The following is a 24,342-nucleotide window of genomic DNA, read 5'->3' on the forward strand; positions in this document are numbered from 1 at the left end:
ACTGGGCTGTAGGCTACAGCAAGATGGGTCCATCTCAGACATTTGTTTTGAAACTATCTCATTCTGAATGTGTGTTTGTTGTGCCAGAGAGTAGAAATGACCCTACAACCTGGTGGTAGTGCTGCTCTGCTGGGAAACTCCAGTCCCAGACTTCATTCCAGTTTCACATTTAAGTGTTTTATAAAGCAGAACAGCTCCTAAGAGTAAGCCTCCTGGAGGACGGGAGAGAAACAGCTGTTGTCAGAGCTGCAGCCTCCTCCCACAAGCTCTGCCAGAACCAAACCCTTATTCCGGGCCACAGGCTGTAAGTCCTGTGGCACCACTACAGCCTCCCTTTCCTCACCAAGACCAAGGCTGTGTTCACCCTGGGCCACATCAAGAGCAACGAAGATAAAAAATTACCTCGCCAGACCCTGTAAGTCCAGTGATTTGAGTACTCCGCTGGTAGATCAGAAACAAAGGTTCAAATGTTCTGTCAAATATGTTTTCCACTCACTAGGCATGTGCTGCAACCTCTAAGCTACAGTCAACTGGGTGGGCCTTGGTGGGGCCAGTGTCTCCTGAGGACACTTCTTCTCCATTAGCAGTGCAATACACTATTTGGGTTCCGATGCCAACCTGCTTGTACATGTCAGGATTTGAAGGGCTGTCTGCTTCCCCAGCAGCAAAATTTTAATTACCTTGGGGGCTTTGCCGCAAGTTAAAAGTCAACGGCAAGGATAAGCACACTGTGAAAGTGTGTTTATCCAGAACAGTGCAGCACCAAAAGGCTCTGGCAGCTTAGATATGGATGCAGTTTGGTCCCAGTGTTGCAGTCCTACACCTGAGTTCAGCCTGATCCTTGGTAGGTTTTCGTAACACAAATATAACCCTGGGAAAATGCAACTGGGTTACAACTAGATTCAAACTGGTCCCAGACAGCCAGCTTCCCTTCCTCGCTCACCCTGGGTGTCCTGCCTCTGGGACAGAGCCACGTCAGATCTTCGGTGCGTTCTTATCCAGACTTGACCTTGAATGTCTTCACAGCCAAGGGGCATTTGGACAGGTGTTTGGAAATTTTAAATTTTTGGAGTTTGATGCAGGAAGCTATGTTCCTTTTGATCTAGACCTAAAGAAATGGAAGTGAAAAGCTGTTAAGCTGTATTATTTGCAAAAGCAGTACATGACAAAGACATTTATTAATACCTGAAACATAATCATGTGTGCTTTATACTAAAATAACACTAATAATACAAAAGGATTACACTGAATGATTTATTATATGAATTCTATTGACAGATGACCTAAACCTAAAATTTTTTGCTTACATGAACACTTCCACTGAAGTCAGTGATTCCTCATACAGCAAGGATTCAAAAGTTAAGCCAACAGATAAGATACAATCCCTACCTTTCAGATTTTGAAATCTGAATAAGACAAGACAAACTCAAGGGGATAGAAATGTTTTATTATAAGACATATTTTTTCAGTATATAATAAATTCCATTATGTGGTAAATGTGTTTGCACAACTGAATTATGTTCCCAATTGTCCAAGATAAAATTGCTTGTATTTTTGCTTTGTTTCTGCTACTGGTCAATGCAAACTTAATATGAAATTCCTTTTCTCCTGGAGGCTGCAAATTCAGACCTCTGATTTCCCAACACAGCTGGTCTGTGTAAGACAATAAAATAAACTGCTAAGCCACTGAAATGCTTTATAGTAAAAACAAATCCATCGAAAATCAGCAAGTGTTATAATAAAGAGACAATGGGATTTAGTGTTTGAATTCAGTTTTAACAAACCAGTCATTAAATGTTGCTAATTAACTGTTTCCTGAAGATTAAGAAAAACCAGTGCTGTAGCTTGCTGGCTAGCAACACCACAGGGCCTGTGGTCCTCGTATGTCACCACCTGTGGAGAAAGTCTGCTGGGAACAAGGCACCTTGTATTGTTCAGTAATTTTAGAAAAGGTTACAAAGACATCACTAACCCCTGCCACATAAAACTACAAATCTTGGTGCTGCTCTGGGCCTGGAGCTAATCCCTCCCCTGCCAATGTAAACCAAGAGCCGAAAACAAAGGAATGATTGATGATGTAGAGCCAGCAAGAGTTTAGGATGGGAGTCTCTGCTTCAGAGATGTGGGTCCTGGGCTTGGCAAAACCGCCCCAGCAAAGCCAGCATGCCTGGCAGCATAAGTAGGACGTGTTTCCCCACAGATGGCAAATAATTGCAGCAGGTTCATGGTCATCTGCAGGGGAACATAGGGCCCTGAGCCATCCCTGAGAAGAAGTACAAGACTGGTTTGATGAGCTTTCTCAGGCACTCTAAAGGATGTGGCTGAACAGGTAGTCCTGCCACCCTTCCAGTCCCAGCCCTGCGAAGGACTCCGATCCCGTGCCTCCAGCAGCATTCCGAGCTGCTGTGAATTTGGGGCAAGGAACCCCTGCCTTCCTCTCCTTGCATCACCATCCCAGTTAGTTTCCATCTGGCTCTGTGCTCGTATAAATGCTCCTCCAAGTGCAGGGGTGGCACAGGCTTGGGAGCTCAAAAGACAGAGTAAGCATTTACTGCTTAACCGAGAACTGCCCAGTGATGCTGAGCACTCACAGCACTGCTGGTTTTGTTTCTTCATCCTCCTACATGAGTGTGGGGAGCCCTACAGAAAGGCACCATGAGATGTGCCAGGTATTACTTCTCAGCAAACATCTGGGGAGGATCCTGCACCCTCATGCTGGTCACATTTGGAGTAGGTCTCCCACCTCATGCTTAAGCATTTTATTTAAGCACTTCCTTTGGTTTGGTTTCTTCCTACAGGAATATGAGAAGGAGTAGAACTTGGTGGAAATAACTTTAGGGGCCTATTTGAAAATTTATGTTGTTGGCAGATCAAACTCCAGCCAAATACAAAAAGCGAATTACTATGGGTTTTCACTGGACCAGCAGGACCTACACTCCCTGTGCACAGGGTGTGTGACCTCTCTGCTTTGACCCTCCTTATTTAGAGCTCTAACTGCTGTCATTTCAGTACAAGCCAATTTTCCCTTCATCTAGCACTAGTCAAAGCTTCTATTACCACTATTTTCTTTTTCTTGTTGTAGGTAGAGCTAGTCCAGATCGTCATTGATGGTGTCAATTACCTTGTTGACTGTGAGAAGAAACTGGAAAGAGGCCAAGACATCAAAGTGCCACCACCGTTGCCTCAGTTTGGGAGGAAGTGATCTTGCTACTGATGGTAGCAACTAATGGGGATAAAGGCTGCCATTCTGACAGAAAGGCACCTCTGTATAAATAACTTGTGTAATAAAACACTACCTGATACCTAATGTCTCCTTAGATGACTGGCTGCAATGGCAGAAGCTAGTCCTCATGCAGCTTTACTGGGATGCACCCAACACAACCACCTCGGTATGTTCTTTTGCAGGGAACACTTCCCTTTCTTTCTTGCTCGCTGATAAGAAAAGCACTACCTCAGTAACACAAAAAGCACAAATCTATAATTCTAGCCTGCATGTGCAGTTATGGCCATACTTAGGAAGTCTCCTACAAGCACCTAATTTTCATCCACAGAAGCATTTCTCTCCAGTGACTGTTCCAGCAGCCAAAATCTGCCAGTCTGAGGGCAGGTGCTGTGAAGTGCTCGTTAGTTCTTCAGCCACTGCTGGACACCATGGTTAATTCAACAGTTAACTGGAGCAGGCAGCTGCACGTGCATTCAGTCTCTGTAGTCTATCACTTGACCTGTCATCAAGAACCCAGTGGTGTTTCTGCATGGGACCTGTCTCTTCTCTCCGGGACTGGTTTGCAAACAAAGTTCTCCACTATGTTACCCCAAACCCTCAGACTTTTTAACTCCTGGAAAATTCACCAGGTACTTAGCTGTTTTCCTTGGGCATCATTTCTAGCCTATGGCCTTGGGCTGCAGCAAGCTGGCCCCAAAATCCATAGGCAAACCTGTTTGCTGATATTCTGCATCCAAGAAAAACCTACAGAGCGTGGCCTGTCCCAGTCTTGTCCTGCAGCTTTCGGCTTTACTCCTGGTAATGGGGACCAGGCTCCAGCTATCTCATCAAAGTGCCTTCAGACACATTACCACCCTAAGGTCTTCGCTGTGCTCACCACTATTCTATGTGGTGAGCAGCTTGGTGGAAAGAAGAGATAGATGCTAACAGCCCCATTGCTGGTTTGTCGCATACTGAAACATTCAGTTTTTCACAGTAACAACATTCAAAATACTAGTTCTCAGGAAAAAAAAAAAAGCCAAAACATATTCTGATGAATGTGCTGCCTCTGATACTGTTGAGCAGAGAGTAGTTTCAGCAGAAAATGTTTCAGGTTTGTGTGGGCAGGGAAAGGACACCACAGAGGTGCCCACTGCTACTGTAGGTCTGGGTATGTTGAGGACATGCAGTAGCGTCCACACTGGCACTCTGGAGCCCATTGCAGCACCCTGAGCAATGCTAGTTTAGTTTATAACACTTGTGCAGTGTAAACTCTGAGAAAACATTGAGAAAACATATGTCAGTTTAATTTTCATGTGGTAGGAACTCCTCTAACGAAATATCCCTCATCAGAAACCTCAGGTGATGCCTACTGTACAACACCAGCCTGGTGTAAAGTCCCTCAAGAAGGTTTTCAGTGAATCATATCTGAAGAGCTGTGACTGGTTAGGTAGGCCATAATCAGTTACAGGCTTTAAAAATCACAATTGGAAGTTACTTAATATAAAGGTACTGGAGAGTGTCCAGAAGAAGGCTACAAAGTTGGTGAAGTGTTTGGAGAGGAAGCTGTACAAGGAGTGGCTACAGTCACTTGGTTTGTTCAGCCTGGAGAAGAGGAGACTGAAGGGAGACCTCATGGTGGCTACAGCTTCCCCTCAGGAGGAGGAGGAGGGGCAGGTGCCGAACTCTTTTCTTTAGTGACCAATGACAGAACCCGAGGGAATGGCAGGTTTATGTGCCAGGGGAGGTTCAGGTTGGACTTTTGGAAAAGCTTCTTCACCCAGAGGGTGCTGGACACTGGAACAGGCTCCCCAGGGAGGTGTCACGGCCCCAAGCCTGACGGTGTTCAAGAAGAGACTGGACAACACCCTCAGACACACAGTGTGAACTGTGGGGTGTCCTGTGCAGGGACAGGAGCTGGACTCGATGATCTGTGTGGGTCTCTTCCAAATAAGGACATTCTGTGATTCTAACTGAGAGCTAGATGGTGAATTAGCAACTCTGGGAAACCGGCAGCAGGATGCATTCTTGTTTCTTGCTCAGGAGAACTGTAGGTTGGAGCTTCCACACAACTGCTGTTTCTTCCTCATCTATGCTGGGTACGTTCCCTAACATTTTGCTACCAGCTTTCTAAATGGTGGTTAATAGCATTAATTCTGGGTGAGGGAAAGAGACTTCTGCTGATCTCACATCAAAGGCAAACAAGTAGAACTGGTAAGACTTCACTATTAGCTCTCCAAAACACTCAGATCAACACAAAATTCGACTGTGGGCCAAATGTGCTCAGATTATAGCTTCAACTTGCTTTTCTTCTGCTGACTTGCAAACTGCTGATGGGCAGCGGTAGGAAGTCCAGCCGGCAGCCATCTACTAGTAGCTCCCCCGAGGGGCTGATACTGGAGCTGATGACACTGTTTTAATACCTTTAACAATGACCTGGGTGATGGAGTGCATTTCAGTCAGCCAATCCATTGCTAGGGATAAATAAGAAGGAGTAGAGCTGCTCTTCAGAGGGCACTGGACTGAAGAAATGGGCTGACAGAAATCCCACTAAGTTCAACAGAGGCAAAGTCTGGAATGGAACAACTCCATGCAACAGCACAAGCTGGGGACAACTGGGTGGAAAGCAGCTTTGCAAGGGTTTAGGGTCCTGGTGGACAGCAACTCAAACATGGGTCAACAGTACGCCCATACTCAGCTGTGTTACAGCTGAGTGTAGCCAATAGCTTGAGGGAAATGATCATTCCCTTCTGTTTAGTACTTGTGTGACTTCATTTGGAGTATTGTGTCCAATCTGGGGCTCGCCAGAACAGGAAAGACTATAACAAACTGCAGCAAGTCCTGGACAGGGTCACCAAGATGGTCACAAGGGCTAGAGCACATAATGTATAATGTGAAGCTGAGGGAACTGGGCTTGTTCAGTCTGCAGAAAGAAGGCTGGTGGGAGATCTTACTGATGTCCACAACTGCTGTCTAGATCAGAGGATGCAGAGAAGACAAGCTCGAGACTCTTCCTGGGTGTAGGACAGTGGCAGGATGACAGGCAACAGATAGAAGCTGGGACCCCAGAAAAGCCAAACATTGGAAAAGATGTGGACATACTCGAAACTCCAGGAATGAGGTCACAATCAGTCTAAGTTGTCCCCACTTTGTGGGTGGGCTGGTGGGGTGTGTTGGACCTGATCACATTCAAACCTCCAGCCTGCATAATGCCATGATCCCATGACAGAATAAAAATTACTGCAAAATGCCTGCACATGAGTAAATAAGCCAGAGGAATGCCCTGGCTGTCCTGTGCTCTGACCTGACACAGAATTGTAAGCCTGCACAAAATATGGATACCCTGATACAACTTACTCTCTGCTATGATTAAACTGTGGCTTTCTCTGTATTGTTGGCTTCCAAGTGTGTTCTTCACAATTAAAATACTCTTCCTTATACGGATTATTTTCTAAAGACTTGTTATTTGCTATCTACATTTTCCACTGCTGTGATCCTTCTCACTCTCCATGACCTTTGTACTGCCAGCAAGAGTAACCCAGCTGATTAATATACAAATGAGGCTGAGGAGAGACCTTATCACTCTCTACAACTACCTGAAAGGAGGTTGTAGCATGGAGGGGGTTGGTCTCTTCTCCCAGGTAGCAAGTGACAGGACAAGAGGAAATGGACCCAGGTTGTGCTAGGGGAGGTTTAGATTGGATATGAGGAAAAAAATATTCACGGAAAAGGTTGTAAGGCATTGGAACAGGCTGCCCAGGGAGGTGGTGGAGTCACCATCCCTGGAGAGGTTTAAAAGATGCACAGACGATCTTCTTAGGAACGTGATTTAGAGGTGTCCTTGGCAGTGCTAGGTTGACAGTTGGACTTGCTGATCTTAAAGGTCTTTTCCAACCAGAAGGATTCTATGTTTCTATGTTCTTTCATTCTTCATTCCACATGACTATTTCTATGTTAAGCAAAACCTGGACAGTCACATTTCTATTAAGGTTATGCTGGACATCTTTACTCAGTCCTATTCCATCATTACAGTCCTCTGACCAGTTTGCTGTCTGTTTGGACCATGTTTATCTCCAAGTGAAGTACATCCTGGGGCTGGAGAGTGTAAGGAGGTGGAGGGTTCTGTTCCTCTTCAACAGCTTACTGGGTTCAACACTGCAGCTGTACTTTTTCAGAGGATATGCTCCAGTGAATGACTGCAGCAGGAAATACACAACCTGAAAGGTTATCAAACAAGAAAAAGAGAATCATACAGATTATGATTCAATAATAAGATATTAAATGTTAAAAAGATGGATTGGTGCACTAACCCTAGACATATGATGTTAGTTCTCACATTCTCGTATTTAGGTTTCCCATGCAATCAATTTTGCACTGCTGAGATGCTTTTCTGCCAATAAAGCTCTTTCCTGATAGATTAAGACACTGATTCTCTATAAATCTTTGGAATTTATTTGATTAAATACTCAAAGAAGAGCTAAATGCCATGCCTCAAGTACTTTTATAATCTTCTTGACAAACAGATCAGCAACTAGGGATCAGCAAAACTAAACTCTCAGGTCATGCTCCATCAAAGCACACACATGTTCCACCAAGCAGTTCATGCAGGGTGAAAACTGGAGAGAAATTTGCCATTAGAGGAAAAGGGAATAATGGGCACTGAACTCCAGCTCTAGCAGGTGATGGACAATGACTTTGCAAGAAGTACATCTGTACAACAGTGAACACATTCTTCTGTGTTGAAACTGCCACAAAAATATTGCTCTAACAATAAATACCTTGCCTAAATGGCTGGAGTTATGTGAATAAACTGTGTTCATTTGCATTTGCAGCACAGGAGGAGCAAAGGCCCTCAGAAAACTAAAGATCCTTTGACTTGTGCACCCCCAAAACGCTAGCATTAATGACAGACCTTTTTCAAGGCACGTACAGGTTAAAAGGAAAAAAAAGTAGATGAGAGGAACACAGGCTGAAAGCACATAAGAGCCAAGGAAAACAGAATTCAGGAACTCTCAGCCAGTCAGGAGCATAATTACATATACTGGGAGATTCAAGCATGAACACATAAAGCAAATTATTTGTGCCAAGCCTGAATGGGGTTTGGAGCTGTGATGAAGTTAACACACAGAAAGACTGACCCCAATAAAAGCCAACTCTTGCAACAAGCCCATGGCCTGGCGAAGACGCATTGTCAATAAACTGGAAAGTCCAGAGGGGGGTGGCTCAAATGTAAAAGTCAAACCAGGAGCAGGGTCAGGAGCTGGACCAAGGTGAGAGAGGCAGGAAACCCAAGCCCAGGACACAGTGTGGCAGGCCTGGGGCTGCCTCAGGAGGTGGCATGGGATGCTGCAGGACAGCAGCTCCAAGGAAAGAGAAACACACGTTTCACAAAGACGGCTATAACTTTCCTGTACTTGGTAGCTGGGCTCCTACGAGATATGCAATAGACATTTTCCTAATATTAGCAGGCACGTCTCCTGTGACTGAGTGAGCTACTGAACAACACATATTGTCTGGAGCACTTCAGTTTTCTAGTAAGCTGTAAGGTCATCACTAATATGAGCTGTTAGTACAGAAAATGAGCAAGACAGTGGAGGATTTACTGTAACACGTTTACCAAGAAATACAACAAAATATGCACTACAGAAGAATCAGAGTGGTTGAAGACTGACTTACTGTGGTATCTTCAAATTTGGGCTTTATTCCATGCACTGGTGTTCACTCAACTCATGGAAAGAGCAAACAAAATTCATGCCTCGCTAGGGAGGTTCCCTGTAATGACAACTTTGGTGGGTGGGGTTCCATGCGCTGATTTATTTTCTGAAGCCTGATTTAACAGCTTAAGACCCAAGCCTGTAGCTACGACAGTTGTAAAAGATTTTGCTCATGACCCCTAACACCTACAGTCATTTGGTGTCCTAGCAAAAACTGACTAGACAGACTTCAAAAGTTCATGAAACTGCCACTCTTACAAGACTAATGCACACCTGAACATAGTTGATGTAATTTTTCTTTGGAAATATCAAAAAAGGCAGCAGACAGCATGGGGAATGAATTACAGCTAGTACCTACACGCAGAATTACATTACTAATGAGATTTGTCACAATATAATTTCATACCTGCCAAAATAATTAATGTTCATCTTCTACTGTAAAGCCTTTTACAGTTTACTTTCAGCTTAAGGCTTAATTAAAAGATTAAAGACTTTAAACTGCCATTTATTTTGCCTGCACAGATGCCTGAAGATACGGCACACACAGAAGTGTACTATGTATTGTACAGAAGTCCTACTAAGCCTAGTCTTCCAAGAGGGTACAAACTTACAGTCATCTACTGCACAGCATATTGTTGCTGATAGACACCACGTTCTTAATTCACTCAGTAAATTATTACAGAAGAAGACTAGGCTCATAATGAGAAAATACCAGCTATATTACAATACTGGGTTATCAGTAAAGAAGGGTCTTTAACATATTTAGTTCATCTACCTGCTTCCTGGGAACTCACATGGATCCACAAGCTTGCAAGAAAAACTAACTAAGGGTGTCAGCTAATTTTAGTTCATTTTGTGCACATGCTTATTTTTGTTTGAAATGCAAACGTTGTCCATAAGTCTTCTGTCTATGTCTTTATCAACGTACCCATCTCAGCTCTTGTTCTGGTTCTGTAGTTCTGCTTTCTGAAGCAGTTACATTGACAGTCATTCGGCAACAGGGGCATGAGCAGAGTTACCAGGAATGTTTATGAACCTCACGGACACCAATGATAACCATGCTAAAAATAATTAATATCTATTTCTTATGCTTAAAAAGGCCCATATGTTGATGATACTGCCTAGCTAGTTAAATCCGTATCACCAAATATGGAGATACTTATATACATGTATTTTGAGGTGGACTTCCCTCCTCCAAGCCAGAAAACCTTCTCAAACCCAAACCGTTCAAGAACGCAAAGATAAATTACTAATACCAAAAGTTAGTGGCAAATCTTAAAAACATGTCTAGGTGCCTATATCCTGTGAAGTCACACAGGAGATGCCCAAACATGAACCTGTTATCCAAACGACTTTGCACTTACAAACCATTGATCATTTGAGCTCGCGCTTGGCACTTGGAGACTACTGGCACCTCGACTTTCTTCTGTAGAAATGCAGGATTTGTATTTTTCTTGAGGGACAGGATTATAAGATATGAGTAAGACCAAAAAGAGTAGAAGCAGCATAGGGCACCCTCCCTGGCAGCTCAGCATGGTTGTATCCCTATGTTTGCTTCTGCTTGCAGCTGTAGACCATTGTTTTTCCTTTATTCTGTGAAACACAGCAGCTTTTTCCAAAATACAGCCAATATTGAAGCAGAAAGGGGCCATTACATCCAGTGCATGCCAGTGAACTGCAGAGGATAATCCAGTCTTCAGTTATTCGTTCTTTTATATCATCAGTCCTAGAAATTAAAACTTACTCTGTGATATTAAAATAGTAGCTAAAGTGTAGTGCTGTGCAATTTGGTTTAAAATCATATAGTTCCTCCCTGTGTGTCTGTGAGAAAGCAAAAACTATGTTCTCCTATTATAAATAATGTCTCCTTAACATGCACCCATCAAAAATAACAACAGGGAAAATTCTTGTGGTGGCATGACAGTGTGTGTCTAATAATCCTTTTTCACTTGACCAATGCTTTCCAGATATTCATTTTGATAGAGAGGTGGTAAAACACAATGTTTCTTCTCAGTGTAAAGTAACTAAACAAAATAGATGACCACAGCCTAACCTTTAAAGGTTTCAGTTCATCCAGGCACTTAAGCACTTGCCTAAATATAAACCTTTAAATATGTGAGCTGATCCAGCAATGTAAGTTAGTTGATTGAGCAACACATTCAAGCACTTGTTAAATATCCTGAGAAAATCAGAGCCACAAGCAACACAGCCTGATGGAAATAACATATGGTGACGGTCATTTGAGTAGGCTTGGTGAAGCCTACTGAAGGTGATGCAGCCTTGGCTGCAGCAATTAAAATCCATAAATATTCAATGTAATCATTTAACACAGACAAGAAAGCCCCCTCACCTCCCCCAGAAAAAAAAAAAAATTAAAAAAGGGTGAGTAATCTGTTCAGTTTATGGTGAATAAACCAAAGTGAACCCCTGTACAGGTGCCCTCAGAATACTGCAGATATAAAAGAATTTAAGCAGGAAACAGGCTTTATTTTTTCCTTTCTCTCCCGAGGCATACATCAAAACAACCAGAAAAATGGCACCCTGACAAGTAGTATTAACTATCCAAAAAACACAGGCAAAAAAGAGTGAACAAAGATACCAACAGCCCTATGTCTGGCACATGTTCAGCAGACAAAACTTCCCTTTTCGAGATTTGAGGATTATGAACATTATCAACCAGAACAAAATCAAAGTCAATTGTCAGGCTTCATAAAGAACCCGACACTGACACATCCAGTTTCACGGCTGTGCATCTATGACATACCAGACCACAGCGGATATATTGATATTCCTTTTCCAATTTACTACAGTCTTTCTTTGGGCCCCCAAAAATGCACGTGCATCATCTCCATCTTGTAAAGGAGCTGGAAATCTCAGGGTTTGCAGAAAGAATATTTTCCCTAGATGTTCCTTCATGAGTTCTTACTACTGCATCCTTCTCAGCCTTTTGCATTTTACACTCCCCTGAACCTACATCACAGGCCCTGTCTGGCATTTAACCACTACTGGTTTTTGTGTCAGCCTTCCCATTCTGCCATCTTTCCAAGATGCACTTCTTCCTGAGCTACTGTCGTGATCTAAGAGGATCTAAGAGCACAACTCCCACAGACACAGACTGTGGAACACCGAGTCAGAGCCTGAATTATGCTACTTGCTACAATAATGGGTGAACCAAAAAAAACAGGAGAGAAAGCATCTTTGAAGGAGAGAGAAGGATTCACACATGTTTCTCTTTCTCTTGTTACTAACATCAAATGATTAAAACCAGAATATTTCAGAAGATGTCAACCCAGATTACCAAAGATTCTACAGGATCCACTGGTCCAGATTTTCAATTCTGCCGTCTCAAATCTCCGAAGCACTTTATATTTGTGATGGATTTATGAAGAAAGCCTCCTAAGAGAGGCATTGGACCATGGTGCTACCAAACTGTACTGTGGACAGGAAATGTGGTGTCTTTTAGCAAAACATGAAAAAAAGGGCATCAAAATTTTACAATTATTTGCATGACTGCTGTCTTGCTCATTTTTCACCTGCTGCCTGAGTACAGCAGAGCTCCCAGCTGACTAATGACAAATTGGAACAAACCTAAAGCAATGCAAGTTTAAACAGGTGTGGTCACGACCAAAGACGTGATATTTGTGAGGGAAATAGTGTCTTATTGATTTAGTAGAAAGGTATTAAAAAGCCTTTTCTACAGCCTGCAATGCTGGCCAAGGATCCTAAGGGCCAGCCATCCTGCCTAGACACACGTAAAATTTCAGACTGTGGAAAAGAAAGAAAATACATCCAATACTTCTACAGAACAGGAAGCAAAGAAAGTCCCTTCTTGGTGGTCTTGCTTACGCTGTTCTTCAGCTTTTCCCTACATTCATTTCCATGTGCACATGGGAACCAACAACCTGTTGCAGCCAAATAAAAACCTACACTGAAGCAAAACCAGCAAGGAGCCCACATGCACCAGGAGGCATGTCACTGTCTCCACTTGGTAAAAACAAACTGAGAGACAGATGGACATATGTGATGGACATAACTAAATGTACGTGTGCACGTATTTTCTTTTTGTTTGACGAGTAAATCAATTTCCACCCACTGTAATACATAAAATTAATCAGGGCATGTACACTACATACAGATGAGCAGGCACTTCACACCAGCTCTTTAAAAAAACCCTTACAAGTACTTTAAAACATTCCAGTACATCAATGTATGGCTATTCATAGAACAGTCTTATCAAAACATAGTATACATACATCTGAAATACGGGTGATGACTGATGCCTGCAGGATCTTTGATTGCTTTGATCTTCCCTCCCTTGGGCCACTGTCACCTGTTTCTGGTAGCCCTCTATGGATCAGCTTTGACCATGATTTCTTATCTACCTGCTTCCTGGCAGGATGCTGTGGAACAACTGGGACCTCATGCTGTGGTTGAGCTGTAACTACATCAGCAAATTAGTTATTTTTAATTTTAAAATGAAATTCTGAATCTTTCCGGGCTTATTTCCTAGCTTATTAACAATAGCTCTTAAATGACGTCCATAAATTACTTTTACCTGCAGTAAACGCACTCTAGTTATTCTTAAATCTCTGCTTATTCTTACTGGCAGTGATGCAGTTAAACAGCAAGAGCAACGCACGCTTTGTGAACACCACCCTCTAGTGGATGCAAAGCCACCGAAAATAAGCAAAATACAGCAAGGCAATTTGTCTACAGAGACAAAAATATTAAGACTAACTAATAAAGAAGTAATGGTGCCCAGCTGTCTTTGTAACATCAGCTCAAGACCACCAAGAAGGGTAATGGAGATCTGGCAAAACTATTTAGAATACAACGAGAAGACTGACTCGAGAAAAACATTCTTATTGGATTTATATGTATTTTATTTCTAAACAGAGGCCTCTAATATAGTCCTGGAGATTTACCATAAAGAGCAGTTTGGGGAGAATGAAATGCGTCATGAAGCATTTCAAAAGCTATCCTCCTTCAGAAAACCTACTGGAAATTTGTCAGGTCAATGTTGGAATCAGTTCCACTGCTGCAAGGCAGAGATAGGGACCATTTTGACTTCCCAGCATCACCTGTGGTCAAAGATAAACTCCATCTAAACAAGACTGACTTAACAATACGAGCATTTAAGCCTGTGTAACTGCACCCGCAGAACTCCCCAACTGCAAAGAGTCTGGCACAGAATGATGAAGCATGCTAGTGACAAAACTGTTGGAACGCATAGAATCATAGATCCATTTCAGTTGAAGAGATACTCAAGTCCATTGAGTCCAACCATAACCTAACTCTAGCACTAAACCATGTCTTAAGAACCTCATCTATGCATCTTTTAAATGCCTCCAGGGATGGTGACTCCACCACTGCCCTGGGCAGCCTGTTCCAATGCCTGACAACCCTTTCCAGGAAGAAATTTTTCCTAATATCCAATCTAAACCCCCCCTGGTGCAACATGAGGCCACTTCCTCTTGTCCTATCACTTGCTACTTGGGAAAAGAGACCAACACCCTCCATGCTACAACCTCCTTTCAGGTAATTGTAGACAGTGATAACGTCAGCCTCAGCCTCCTTTTCTCCAGGCTAAACAGCCCCAGCTCCCTCAGCTGCTCCTCATCAAACTTGAGCTTCAGACTCTTCATCAGCTTTGTCGCCCTTCTCCGAACTCTCTCCAGCACCTCAAGGTCTTTCCTGTAATGAGGTGCCCAAAACTGAACACAGAATTCAAGGTGGAGCCTCACCACTGCTGAGTACAGTGGCACAATCACTACTGTAGTTCTGCTGGCCACACTATTCCTGATACAAGCCAGGATGCTGTTGACCTTTTTGGTCACCTGGGCACGCTGCTTCCAGGGGCGTGCAGCTGCACCCACAGAAGTCGCCAAAGGCCAGGGCCCCAAGGGTGAGACTGTCCCACACACCCTGGGTAGGCAGCCAAGCAGGCCACCAGTGGGGACCATGTCCCCATGTCTTCCGTAGCTCTGCAGCACCCTCGAAACGCTGCCTGCGCTGTGGCTTTGGCACAGCTTGCAGCTCCCCTACAGACTACGATATGTGAAACCAGCTGGCACCAGCTGCAGCGCCCAGTGACCCACTCCATGCTGAGATGCAGAAGAGATGTGGCGGCAGGGCTGTGCAAGGAAAAAAAAGCACTGGAACAGGCTGCCCAGGTTGGTTGTGGAGTTTCCTTCTCTGGAAGCATTCAAAACCCAACTTGACACCTTCCTGTGTAAACTCATCTGGGTTTTCCTGCTCCAGCAGGGGGATTGGACTGGATGATCTTTTGAGGTCCATTCCAACCCCTGACATTCTGTGATTCTTGGTTAGTAGATCGAGAGAGGTTCTCCTTCCCCTCTACTCCACCCTGGTGAGACCACATCTGGAATATTGTGTCCAGTTCTGGGCCCCTCAGTTCCAGAAGGACAGGGAACTGCTGGAGAGGGTCCATCATAGGGCAACGAAGATGATGAAGGGAGTGGAGCATCTCCCGTGTGAGGAAAGGCTGAGAGAGCTGGGTCTCTTCAGTTTGGAGAACAGGAGACTAAGGGGGGCCCTTATCAATGTTTATAAATATATAAAGGGTGAGTGCCATGAGGATGGAGCCAGGCTCTTCTCGGTGGCAAACAATGATAGGACAAGGGGTAATGGGATCAAGCTGGAACACAAGAGGTTCCACTTAAATTTGAGAAAAAACTTCTCAGTGAGGGTGACAGACACTGGAACAGGCTGCCAGGGAGGTTGTGGAGTCTCCTTCTCTGGAGACATTCAAAACCCGCCTGGACATGTTCCTGTGCGACCTCACCTAGGCGTTCCTGCTCCAGCAGGGGGATTGGACTGGATGATCTTTTGAGGTCCCTTCCAATCCCAAACATACTGTGATACTGTGATTCTGTGAAAGGCGCCTGCACAAGGATAGTAACTCCTGCCACCCTTCATGAGCCTCCCAGATCCTCCGGCTGCTCCCCTGGAAGCACAGGTGCCTGCAAAGGGCTATGTCCCACGATCCTGTTACCCCCGCAATGAAGCTAGAGGGTGAAACATCTGCTCAATAACACAAAACAGCCATACACATTACTCTGTGGATATTCAAGGAAGAATGTTGTTTCCACAACCGTAAATGTGGAATGTGATTAAGACTGAGACACATCCACTGTAAGACCTTAAAACAAAGCCTCTTTGCACTAATTGAGAAAATGCACCAATGCAAACCAATTTCTGTGGGTAAAGGTTAAGGGGGGGGATGGGGAGAGGAAACAAGAAACCATACCTTAAATGGAAATAAATAAATAAGGTGAGGGGGTCGTTGGAAGTGGGAGTAGTTAGAGAGGTAAACTGAGTCAGGACATCCAGGAATCATCAGAGAGGCTGCAAATTCCAGAGTGCCCAACCCAGGGGAAATACGGCGCGGGGGGGAATTCGTGGCCGGGACTGTGGGAGAATAGACAGGGGCCTGAGCCTTGTTCGGGGTGCCCACCTGAGGTACAACACCTGGTCTTGCAAAGTCGTTAATAACACATGCTTTGCTGAGAGACACTGCCTGAGCCTGTTATATTGGGAAGATAACAGTTTCTTACACTGTCACCAGAGGTGAGACCACCACGGGCACGCCTCACTTCGGCGGCAGCGTCAGGAGGGAGGCGAACACCGCATCTCCACACATGCGCTCGGGCGAAGCCGAGAGCCGCTCCCGGGCCGGACCGGCCCCGTCGGGAGGCGCCTGCGGCCTCTGCCACGCGTTGGCGGCCGGACCGTCCCCACCTGGCGCCGGCACCTCCTCCACCTCGCTACCGAGAAAGCTTCGGCCGTTCCGACCGTGGCCCCGCCTCAAGATGGCGGCGGGACGCGGAGTCCGAGCGACACACGGCGGCGGGAGGAAGTGGCGCCCGGTCCGTCCCTCTGGCGGCCACGGGGACTCCGCTACACTTCCGGCGCACAGCGGCGGCCGCTCTGTGAGCCTGTCTCGACTGCCGCGGCGGACTCGGGTGAGCGGCGTCTCCGCGGCCGCTTCAGGCCGGGACCCCTCTCGGGACGGGCCGCGGGGTCCTAGCGCCGCCGCCGCGGGAGGGGAGCGAGGGAGCGCGGCCGTGAGGTGAAGTGAAGGGAGGAGGCGCCTCAAACCCCCTCGGTGTCCGGGCCGGAGGAGCCGTCTCGCTTAGGGAGCGGTGCGTGTGCTGCACTCCCGCGGTCAGCTCCGTGCCTCTCTTTAGGGGCCGGCGCCGCCATGACCAGATGGGCCCGTCGTGGCGGCGCTGCCGCCGAGAAGGCGCTGGCGGCCACCCCGTGGGAGGAGATGGCGGGGCGGGAGGGCGGCCCGGGCCCGCGGCCGGGGAAGAGGGAGCAGGAGAAGAGGAAGAAGAAGAAGAAGGAGTACCTGAACGAGGACGTGAACGGGTTCGCGGCGTTCCTGCGGCAGAGCTGCCCGAGTGGGGAGGCGGCCGAGGCGCTGAGGAAGGACCGGCGGCGGGAGGGGAGGAGGCTGAGGAGGCAAGAAATGAAGAAAAATGCCATGGTGAGTTTTGCCTTGGGTCGTGGGTCTCTGCCTGCGGGTGGCAGCTTGTTGAAAGCTTGGGGAAAAGCCCCGTGTGGGGATCACACATCCCTTAGTCTGCTGGCACTGCCTGGAGTTGGGTGAGGAGCTCGGGGCCTGACCGGCTCCAGACTGTGTGTGCTGAGCCACATTTCGAGTTAAAGTGAACAAACAGCGACTTTGTGCACCTTTCTTATGAGGATAGACTTGAGGGAGCTGGGGCTGTTCAGCCTGGAGAAGCTGAGAGGGGATCTCATCAATATTTATAAGTATCTCAGGAGTGAAGAGCATGGGACCAGACTCCTTTCAGTGGTGCCCAACGACAGGATGAGGGGCAATGGGCACAGACTGATGGACAGGAGCTTCCACCTGAATATGAGGAGAAAGTTCTTTACTTTGAGGTGCCAGAGCCCTGGAACAGGCTGACCAGAGAGATTGTGGATTCTCCTTCTCTGTGGACATTCAAACCCACCTGCACACATTCCTGTGTGATCTGCTCTGGTGAACCTGCTTTAGCAGGTGGGTTGGACTGGATGATCTCCAGAGGTCCCTTCCAACCCCAACCACTCTGTGATTCTGTGGTTTCAGCTCAGGTCTTAGACTTTAGCACAGCTCTTCTGTTTCAACATTGTTATTGCTACCCTCGGATGAATTTGCAGCCCCTCTTGTCTACTGGATGAAACTATTTCAGTGCATTTCTATATGTCATTCATCAGTACAATGTTTCTGCTGGTTTGGGGCCCCCTTCTGCAATATCTTCTTGATAGTTGGAGTGAGATCTCTGGCAGACTCTAATAAGACTGTCTAAAAGCAATTATCTCAGCACAAACTTAGGCATTCAACATAAAACTTCTGCTGAATGCAATCTGGGAACATACTAAAGGGAGTTACTGCTAATTACTTCGAGATATCTGATTTCTTCATGCGTAAATTGTAGAGTTGGTGCAGCATTGCTTATATTTACCTGTGCATTTACTGCAGCGGTACTTAAAGAGCTTGGGGAACTGTGCTGTAGTCAAAATCAAGTATCATCATTCATCCAGGGCAGTCAGCCATCAGTGCGTAAATACCCCATATAGAGTGTTGTTGGTGAAAGGAGAAAAGTACCCATAATAATATGGTTTAGTGGCTTTGGCCACTGACTATTATTTTGTGACAGAGTATGAGATCTCTTTTTATCTGGCTTTTTTTTCCCTGAGGAGAAAATCCCTTGATACACTGACCTTCTAAAAAGGCCAGGAGACCTTAGTAGGCTGGGATTTTCAGGTCTTTGAGTGCTATTCACAGAATCTTGTCTTTTTATGTTAGGGCAACATCAAATCTCAACACTAGAGATATGTATCCGATAATATCCTCAAGGCTGCAGGCAAGAGAAATAATGGCCTAGTAAGAGTCAACTGTGTGGGTATAGGTGATAATCAGATAATAGGAGTGACTGGATTCTTTTGTAATGTCGACCGTAAGTGTTGTGTTTTGCTTTGTGAACTGTGAAAATGTGTATAACCCAAATTGTATTTTCAAAGGTATGTTTCCACTGTAGAGAACCTGGCCATGGTGTTGCTGATTGTCCTGCAGTGCTTGAAAGTCAAGATATGGGTACGGGGATCTGTTACCGGTGTGGATCCACAGAACATGACATCAGCAAATGCAAAGCAAAAGTAGACCCAGCAGTTGGTATGTCTCAGAAATTTCTATTTTTCTAGATGCTTTGTCTGGGTTTTCTGACTACTGAAATCTAAGCTTTGTGTTTTAGTAATTTAACTGTTCTGAGGATATAAATTAATATGTCTAAAGGAATACAATATCATAACAATGAACCTAAAAGCGTGAGTGACAGTATAGCATTTATAGTGTAATAGTGCAGTAAAATATTGTCCTTATAGTGTGTCCACAGTTGTCTGTGACTTTGTGAAGTTTTTAAAGTGAATCATAAACTGTATGGGATTTTGCAGGGCCGTTTCCGTATGCAAAATGTTTCATCTGTGGTGAGATGGGTCATCTGTCAAGGTCATGTCCAGATAATCCCAAGGGATTGTATGCTGAAGGTGGGTGTACTAATTTACTAAAACCAAAGCACGTTTTTGATACTTACGTGACACAGAGTAAAGTAACATTGAAAGTGAATGAGGATCTGATTAAAAGGAGTTTCCAAGTATCTTTTACTTTTGGTAAAAGCAAATTAATTCTGGGAAATTTGGTGTTAATATTGATTACCCAGCAATTTCTAGTTTGTAAGTTTAGTGTTAAACAGTGAGCTGAGATGGAAAGTGTGATAACTGGTTTGTGCTTGCAATATTGAGAGGCACACAAAGAAAAAATCATAATGGGCTGTATGTATGTAGTCAGTGTGTATTTAAATGTAAAGATACAAAAGTATGATTTATAAACATACTCTCACACTACAGGTTAACATTTTGGGATGTGTTCACGCAAAAGCTCTCACTAGAAAGAGGATGTTTTCAGTTTAGGTGACTTCAATGAGAAATGTGGTCCAAGTTTGAAGATTTCACTCAAGATTCTGTTCTGCCTGATTGTTGGCATTAACAAATTGCACTTTGTATCCCGTTGTCTCCCAGTACAAACTTGAGTCTGTCAGACTCAAAAGGGTGGTCTTACAGCACAGTTAAATTGGAAGAAAAATCACTTTGAGTGCTTGGATTTTGGGTAGAGTTTATATTTCATACCTCAGTACCTGCAGCTGGATTACCTGCCTCTCAAGAGCACCTGTTAATTTCAGAAGTTCCTTTGAATTCAGCTTGTTTCTCAAAATGAGAGCTTCCAGCAAATCAGAAATATTCAGTATGTGGTGACTGGAATTCATAGTATGTGATGTTTTACAGAACAGTTTGACTACGAACAGCTCTGTCTGTCCTTCAGAGACACACAGACGGGAAGCTGTGTTTGCAGCTTCCAAAGCTGGCCGTGTAGCTCCTCCATGATGTCCTGTTGTTGTGTCAAGGAGTTCAGACCTCTCTGTGGGGACGTTTCCTTGTCTTATTTACAACTTGCCACTACAGATAAGTGGAACAAGGTTTTCCAATATACGTACAAGAGCAAAACACTGTAGGAGGGTTGGTTTGTGTTTGTTTGTTTTGCCTGGAAGGGTAACAACCTTCTCTCTTAACAGGTGGCAGCTGCAGACTTTGTGGCTCTGTGGAGCACTTCAGGAAAGACTGTCCGGAAAAACAGAACGCAGGTGAGATGCAGGAGAGGGTACAGAGTGGAGTTTAAGTACAGAGTTGTGTATATCTACTGCTTTGCCTGGCTTTGGTCAGGAAAAAAGGGTTTGAGAAGAAAACTTTCCTTGGAGTGAGTGCTTATTATGAAGGTGTATGTGGAGGAGGCATTAGGTTGCAATGCAAAACTTGAACTTTCTGTTAGAAAATCCAGCTTGTGGGTTTCTGAAGATAATATGAGCTCATGTGTATTTGCCCCCCAGTATTTATGCTGCTGTTCACAACTTAGCAGCTGTAGAACAAAACTGTGGCTTTTTGATGATTTATCTGTGGTGGAACTGAATATAGTTGCATGGTCGTGGTAGGGGCAACTTGTAAAAGCTGCGGATGCAGGGCAGTGTTCGAGTCATTGAAGACAGGAGATCTGTCCAGCTGGATTTACGAGCTAATAAACTGCTTGCTTACATGTTCTTCAGTTAGATGTGTGGGTGGAAAAATTACATTATATACAAAAAAAAACTGGTAAGGAAGGCAAAAGCATCAAAAAAGGATTTGAAGAATGATTCTGTTACTGAGGTGGAGGCACATTTGTGCGTTTTTCTGCTCCATTTGTATGACTTCTAGAACTGCTCAATTAATAATACACCACTTTTGACTTGACAACTGATGTGTAATTTCCCAAGGGACATCTTAGTTGATGTTTCAAAACTAGTATTGCTGGTTAAAAACAGTTGAACTAATTTGAACTGGGACACCATTAGTAAGAATTGTAATAGTCTTTGCAATCAGTCTGTATTGTGCAAAGTACTTTTAGATAGACTACAGAAAGACAGCAGAGGGCTAGCAAAGAAGTTGAGGCACTACAGCTTGTAATTCATTCAGCTGGAGTTATTTGGCCTGCTTTAATATACAGAAGTTAATCAAAGTAAACATTGAGTTATCCATGTGACATTCTTGATGTGGTTTGATTTGTTGCTGTCAAAATCAGATTGGCATTCAGAAAATAAATATCAGTTGGTTAACTGTTTTCTCTAGGAAAGGGCTGTGAATTGGTATAAATGGCATTTAAACAGCAAGAGGATGATGTTGATTATATGCAGGAGTGTGAGCTGAGAGCTGTAAATTTTGCTCTGTTGTGCCTCCTCAGGCTTAGTTTTTTAATCTGAATAATAGAGAAGGTCTTTGCGTTATATCTAGAGGTGCTTGACATATTCTGATATCTTCATCGTAAGAGTTATTGGGACTTAATGTGAGAGCTAATTTATTGCCTGCGTTCTCTTCGGATGTTTCTTTGGACAGTCAAACAGGAATGAACACATAGTAATGATTTCAAACCTGGGCATCTGCATGTGGGGAGTTTAGAAAACACCACACGCACACAAAATTTGTGTGAGGAGAGTTGTCTTCAGAGCTTGAACTAAACAGACAGATCTTTGGTGAATTAATGATAGGCCCTCATGGGCCAAATCTTCCTCAAAAGTGAAAGTTTTATACAATGTTAACGCTTAGCCTTTCTGCAATATCTTGTCTCTCACTCTGCAGATCAGGTTACAGTTGGGCGATGGGCTGTTGGAATGAGTGCAGATTATGAAGAAATCACAGAAACGTCAAAGCTGCAAAAACCGAAAGTGAAAGTACCCAAAGTTGTTACTTTTTGAGGGCCTCTTGACTCTAAACCTGTTCTCCTGTACTGCTTCTCTCCGGAGTACTGGCCACGCTGAGTGGATAACTCGTTCCAGAAAATCAACCAGACTGTCACTGTGGCTACATTATTTCTTTATCCCCCCTCATTTTTCCAGTTTGCCTCCCAGTCTTGCCTAGCTTACTGAAAAGCTGTGAGCAACAGAAATACAGTGAGCAGGTATTTTATTTTTATATATCTCCACCAAAATACAGCATTTTCTCTGAATCACAGAGGGAGTTATGCAGAGGGAAACTGACTTCTTGTAACAGGGATGTGGCTGTGGTAACTAAAAAGGATTTGTGCATTTTGCCACGGGGGTCTATGACCACTGGATTTTGGTGTCAGTATTGTTACCTTAAGAATGATGCTTTTTCATGTTAGGTGTGAACACAATCATGCTGATCTTAATAATAGTATTTCTCTGTTTCTCTGAAAGGGACTGTGGGTATTTCCTAAAGACTCTCTTTGGTTTCTGGTCTGGTTTTGCCTTCTTTTAGAAATGGATTTCTTGCTCTGTATGTGCCAGCCTGAGCAGTCTCGTGGTGAAGCTGTCAGGTATGGCCTGCAGAGCTTGAGAGCACAATTCCCGCTGCTCAGCTAAATGTGTATGTGCATTAACGTGATAGGTTATGCATGTTGGGTTGTTTTGAGTATTTGTCCCCTAGCAGAAGTGGAATCATGCCGTTCCTCTGCTGTCCATGGTAACATACACCCAAAAAGACTTGGAGAGCAAGTGAGTAGCTTGCTTACTTTCTGTATTTTTTTCAAGGAGCGTGTTCAAAAGTCTTGGTGAGCTGGGAGTGAACTTCGTATTACATGCGCATGCTTACTGGCAGATTTATTTATTTTTAAATGGAGGCTGCAGCCTGAAAAACTGACCCATATTAATGAAGTCACAAAACCAACTGAAAACAGAGTTCCTACAACAGCTCTGCAGATGCTGTAGTAATTCAGCGCGTGCAGCCGGTGGCAGTGGGTTTTCCCTTGCGTCTGATCATCTGACCCAAGAGGAACAAGGAAACACAGTGTTTTTGGAGAAGTGCAGCTCGAGCTCATCCCGCAGCGCAAGCTGCACAGTGATAAACCTATTGCTGCTAAGGATTGATTTATCCTTTTAATAAAAGTGTCCCGATGGTCCGTACATCGCCTTGGTGAGAAGATCAAACATGAGATAGCAAGTTTGCGCTCAGGACAGCGTTTTGAGGTGCTTTGGACCAGCCATAGAAACGGTAGATTTGGAACATCCTTTTTTTACAGAAAAAAAAAAACCCAAATACAGGAATTTAATTGCGTGGATATATCACAGTATCACAGTATGTTTGGGATTGGAAGGGACCTCAAAAGATCATCTAGTCCAATCCCCCTGCTGGAGCAGGAACGCCTAGGTGAGGTCGCACAGGAACATGTCCAGGCGGGTTTTGAATGTCTCCAGAGAAGGAGACATATATTTTATATTTGTACATGTTAATTATTTTTAATAAAATGCTGCTGAAGAGTGCAATAGTTGGAGCTCTTATTTTAGGTTTCCTGGTTCTGCTATGGATACAAAGGCACATGAAGTTGACTAAGATAGGCTATGTATGCTCAGTTTGTAATAATCAGAGCACACGTTTAAATGGGGAAGAGGAGTGGATGAAATCAAGGATTAATTACACAGTTTTAATTAACTATTGGATTAAAGCTCAAAGCAGTATCGCTTTAATGTGAATGTTTTGCAACAGGCATTTATCCCAGCCCTAAAAGGTGTTTCCATTATATGAGTAAATATATTGTTTAGAAAGCATGTTTTTAGATTATTTTCTGTCTTTAAAAACTCATATATTTTAACATGTTCTTCACCTGTAGGATGTTGAAGCCATGCCTGTTGGCTTTCCCAGTGGCACCAGTACATCCCAGATCAGGGGCTGGTGTGGGGAGTGTGGTGTGTCGGTTGTGGGTCAGGATGCAGCCTCTCCTCCCAGGGATGCGGTCACCTGCTTGTGCTACTGCAACCTGAAGCAGAAGCGGCCCTTAGGCTGCTGAGTTACACGGAGGAA

At 44.4% G+C, this 24,342-nt stretch overlaps 2 protein-coding genes and 1 long non-coding RNA gene across 3 annotated transcripts in view; 2 read left to right on the plus strand and 1 right to left on the minus strand.

Annotated features, from left to right (window-relative positions):
* The window catches only part of CKMT2 (creatine kinase, mitochondrial 2), a 26,703-nt gene extending 23,401 nt beyond the window's left edge, over nt 1-3,302 (plus strand). The window contains exon 11 of the mRNA XM_005513840.4: nt 3,083-3,302. Within this exon, the coding sequence (XP_005513897.1) occupies nt 3,083-3,202 (120 nt within the window). The 3' untranslated portion in view covers nt 3,203-3,302. The remainder of the gene's footprint in view (nt 1-3,082) is intronic.
* On the minus strand, nt 1,427-16,867 carry LOC135577327 (uncharacterized). The gene is made up of 2 exons (XR_010469057.1): nt 16,494-16,867; nt 1,427-7,419 (listed from the first exon to the last, which is right to left on the minus strand). It is a non-coding gene; the product is annotated as an uncharacterized LOC135577327 (long non-coding RNA).
* On the plus strand, nt 16,817-23,807 carry ZCCHC9 (zinc finger CCHC-type containing 9). Its single transcript, XM_021281270.2, has 5 exons — nt 16,817-17,428; nt 18,970-19,120; nt 19,399-19,491; nt 20,574-20,642; nt 22,165-23,807. The coding sequence occupies exons 1-5, from the start codon at nt 17,141-17,143 to the stop codon at nt 22,278-22,280; spliced, it is 717 nt and encodes a 238-aa protein (XP_021136945.2). The 5' UTR covers nt 16,817-17,140; the 3' UTR covers nt 22,281-23,807.
* Nucleotides 23,808-24,342: the final 535 nt, after the last annotated feature.

The sequence above is a fragment of the Columba livia genome, chromosome Z (assembly GCF_036013475.1).
Source record: "Columba livia isolate bColLiv1 breed racing homer chromosome Z, bColLiv1.pat.W.v2, whole genome shotgun sequence".
In the NCBI taxonomy this organism is placed as follows: Eukaryota; Metazoa; Chordata; class Aves; order Columbiformes; family Columbidae; genus Columba; species Columba livia.

What these genes read in the sequence shown, in the direction of transcription:
- ZCCHC9 (XM_021281270.2), top strand. Translation starts at nt 17,141, where the DNA reads ATGACCAGATGGGCCCGTCGTGGCGGCGCTGCCGCCGAGAAGGCGCTG. An exon ending in AAATGAAGAAAAATGCCATG is followed by an intron (nt 17,429 to 18,969) that starts GTGAGTTTTGCC and finishes GTATTTTCAAAG; the next exon opens with GTATGTTTCCACTGTAGAGA. An exon ending in AAAAGTAGACCCAGCAGTTG is followed by an intron (nt 19,121 to 19,398) that starts GTATGTCTCAGA and finishes GGGATTTTGCAG; the next exon opens with GGCCGTTTCCGTATGCAAAA.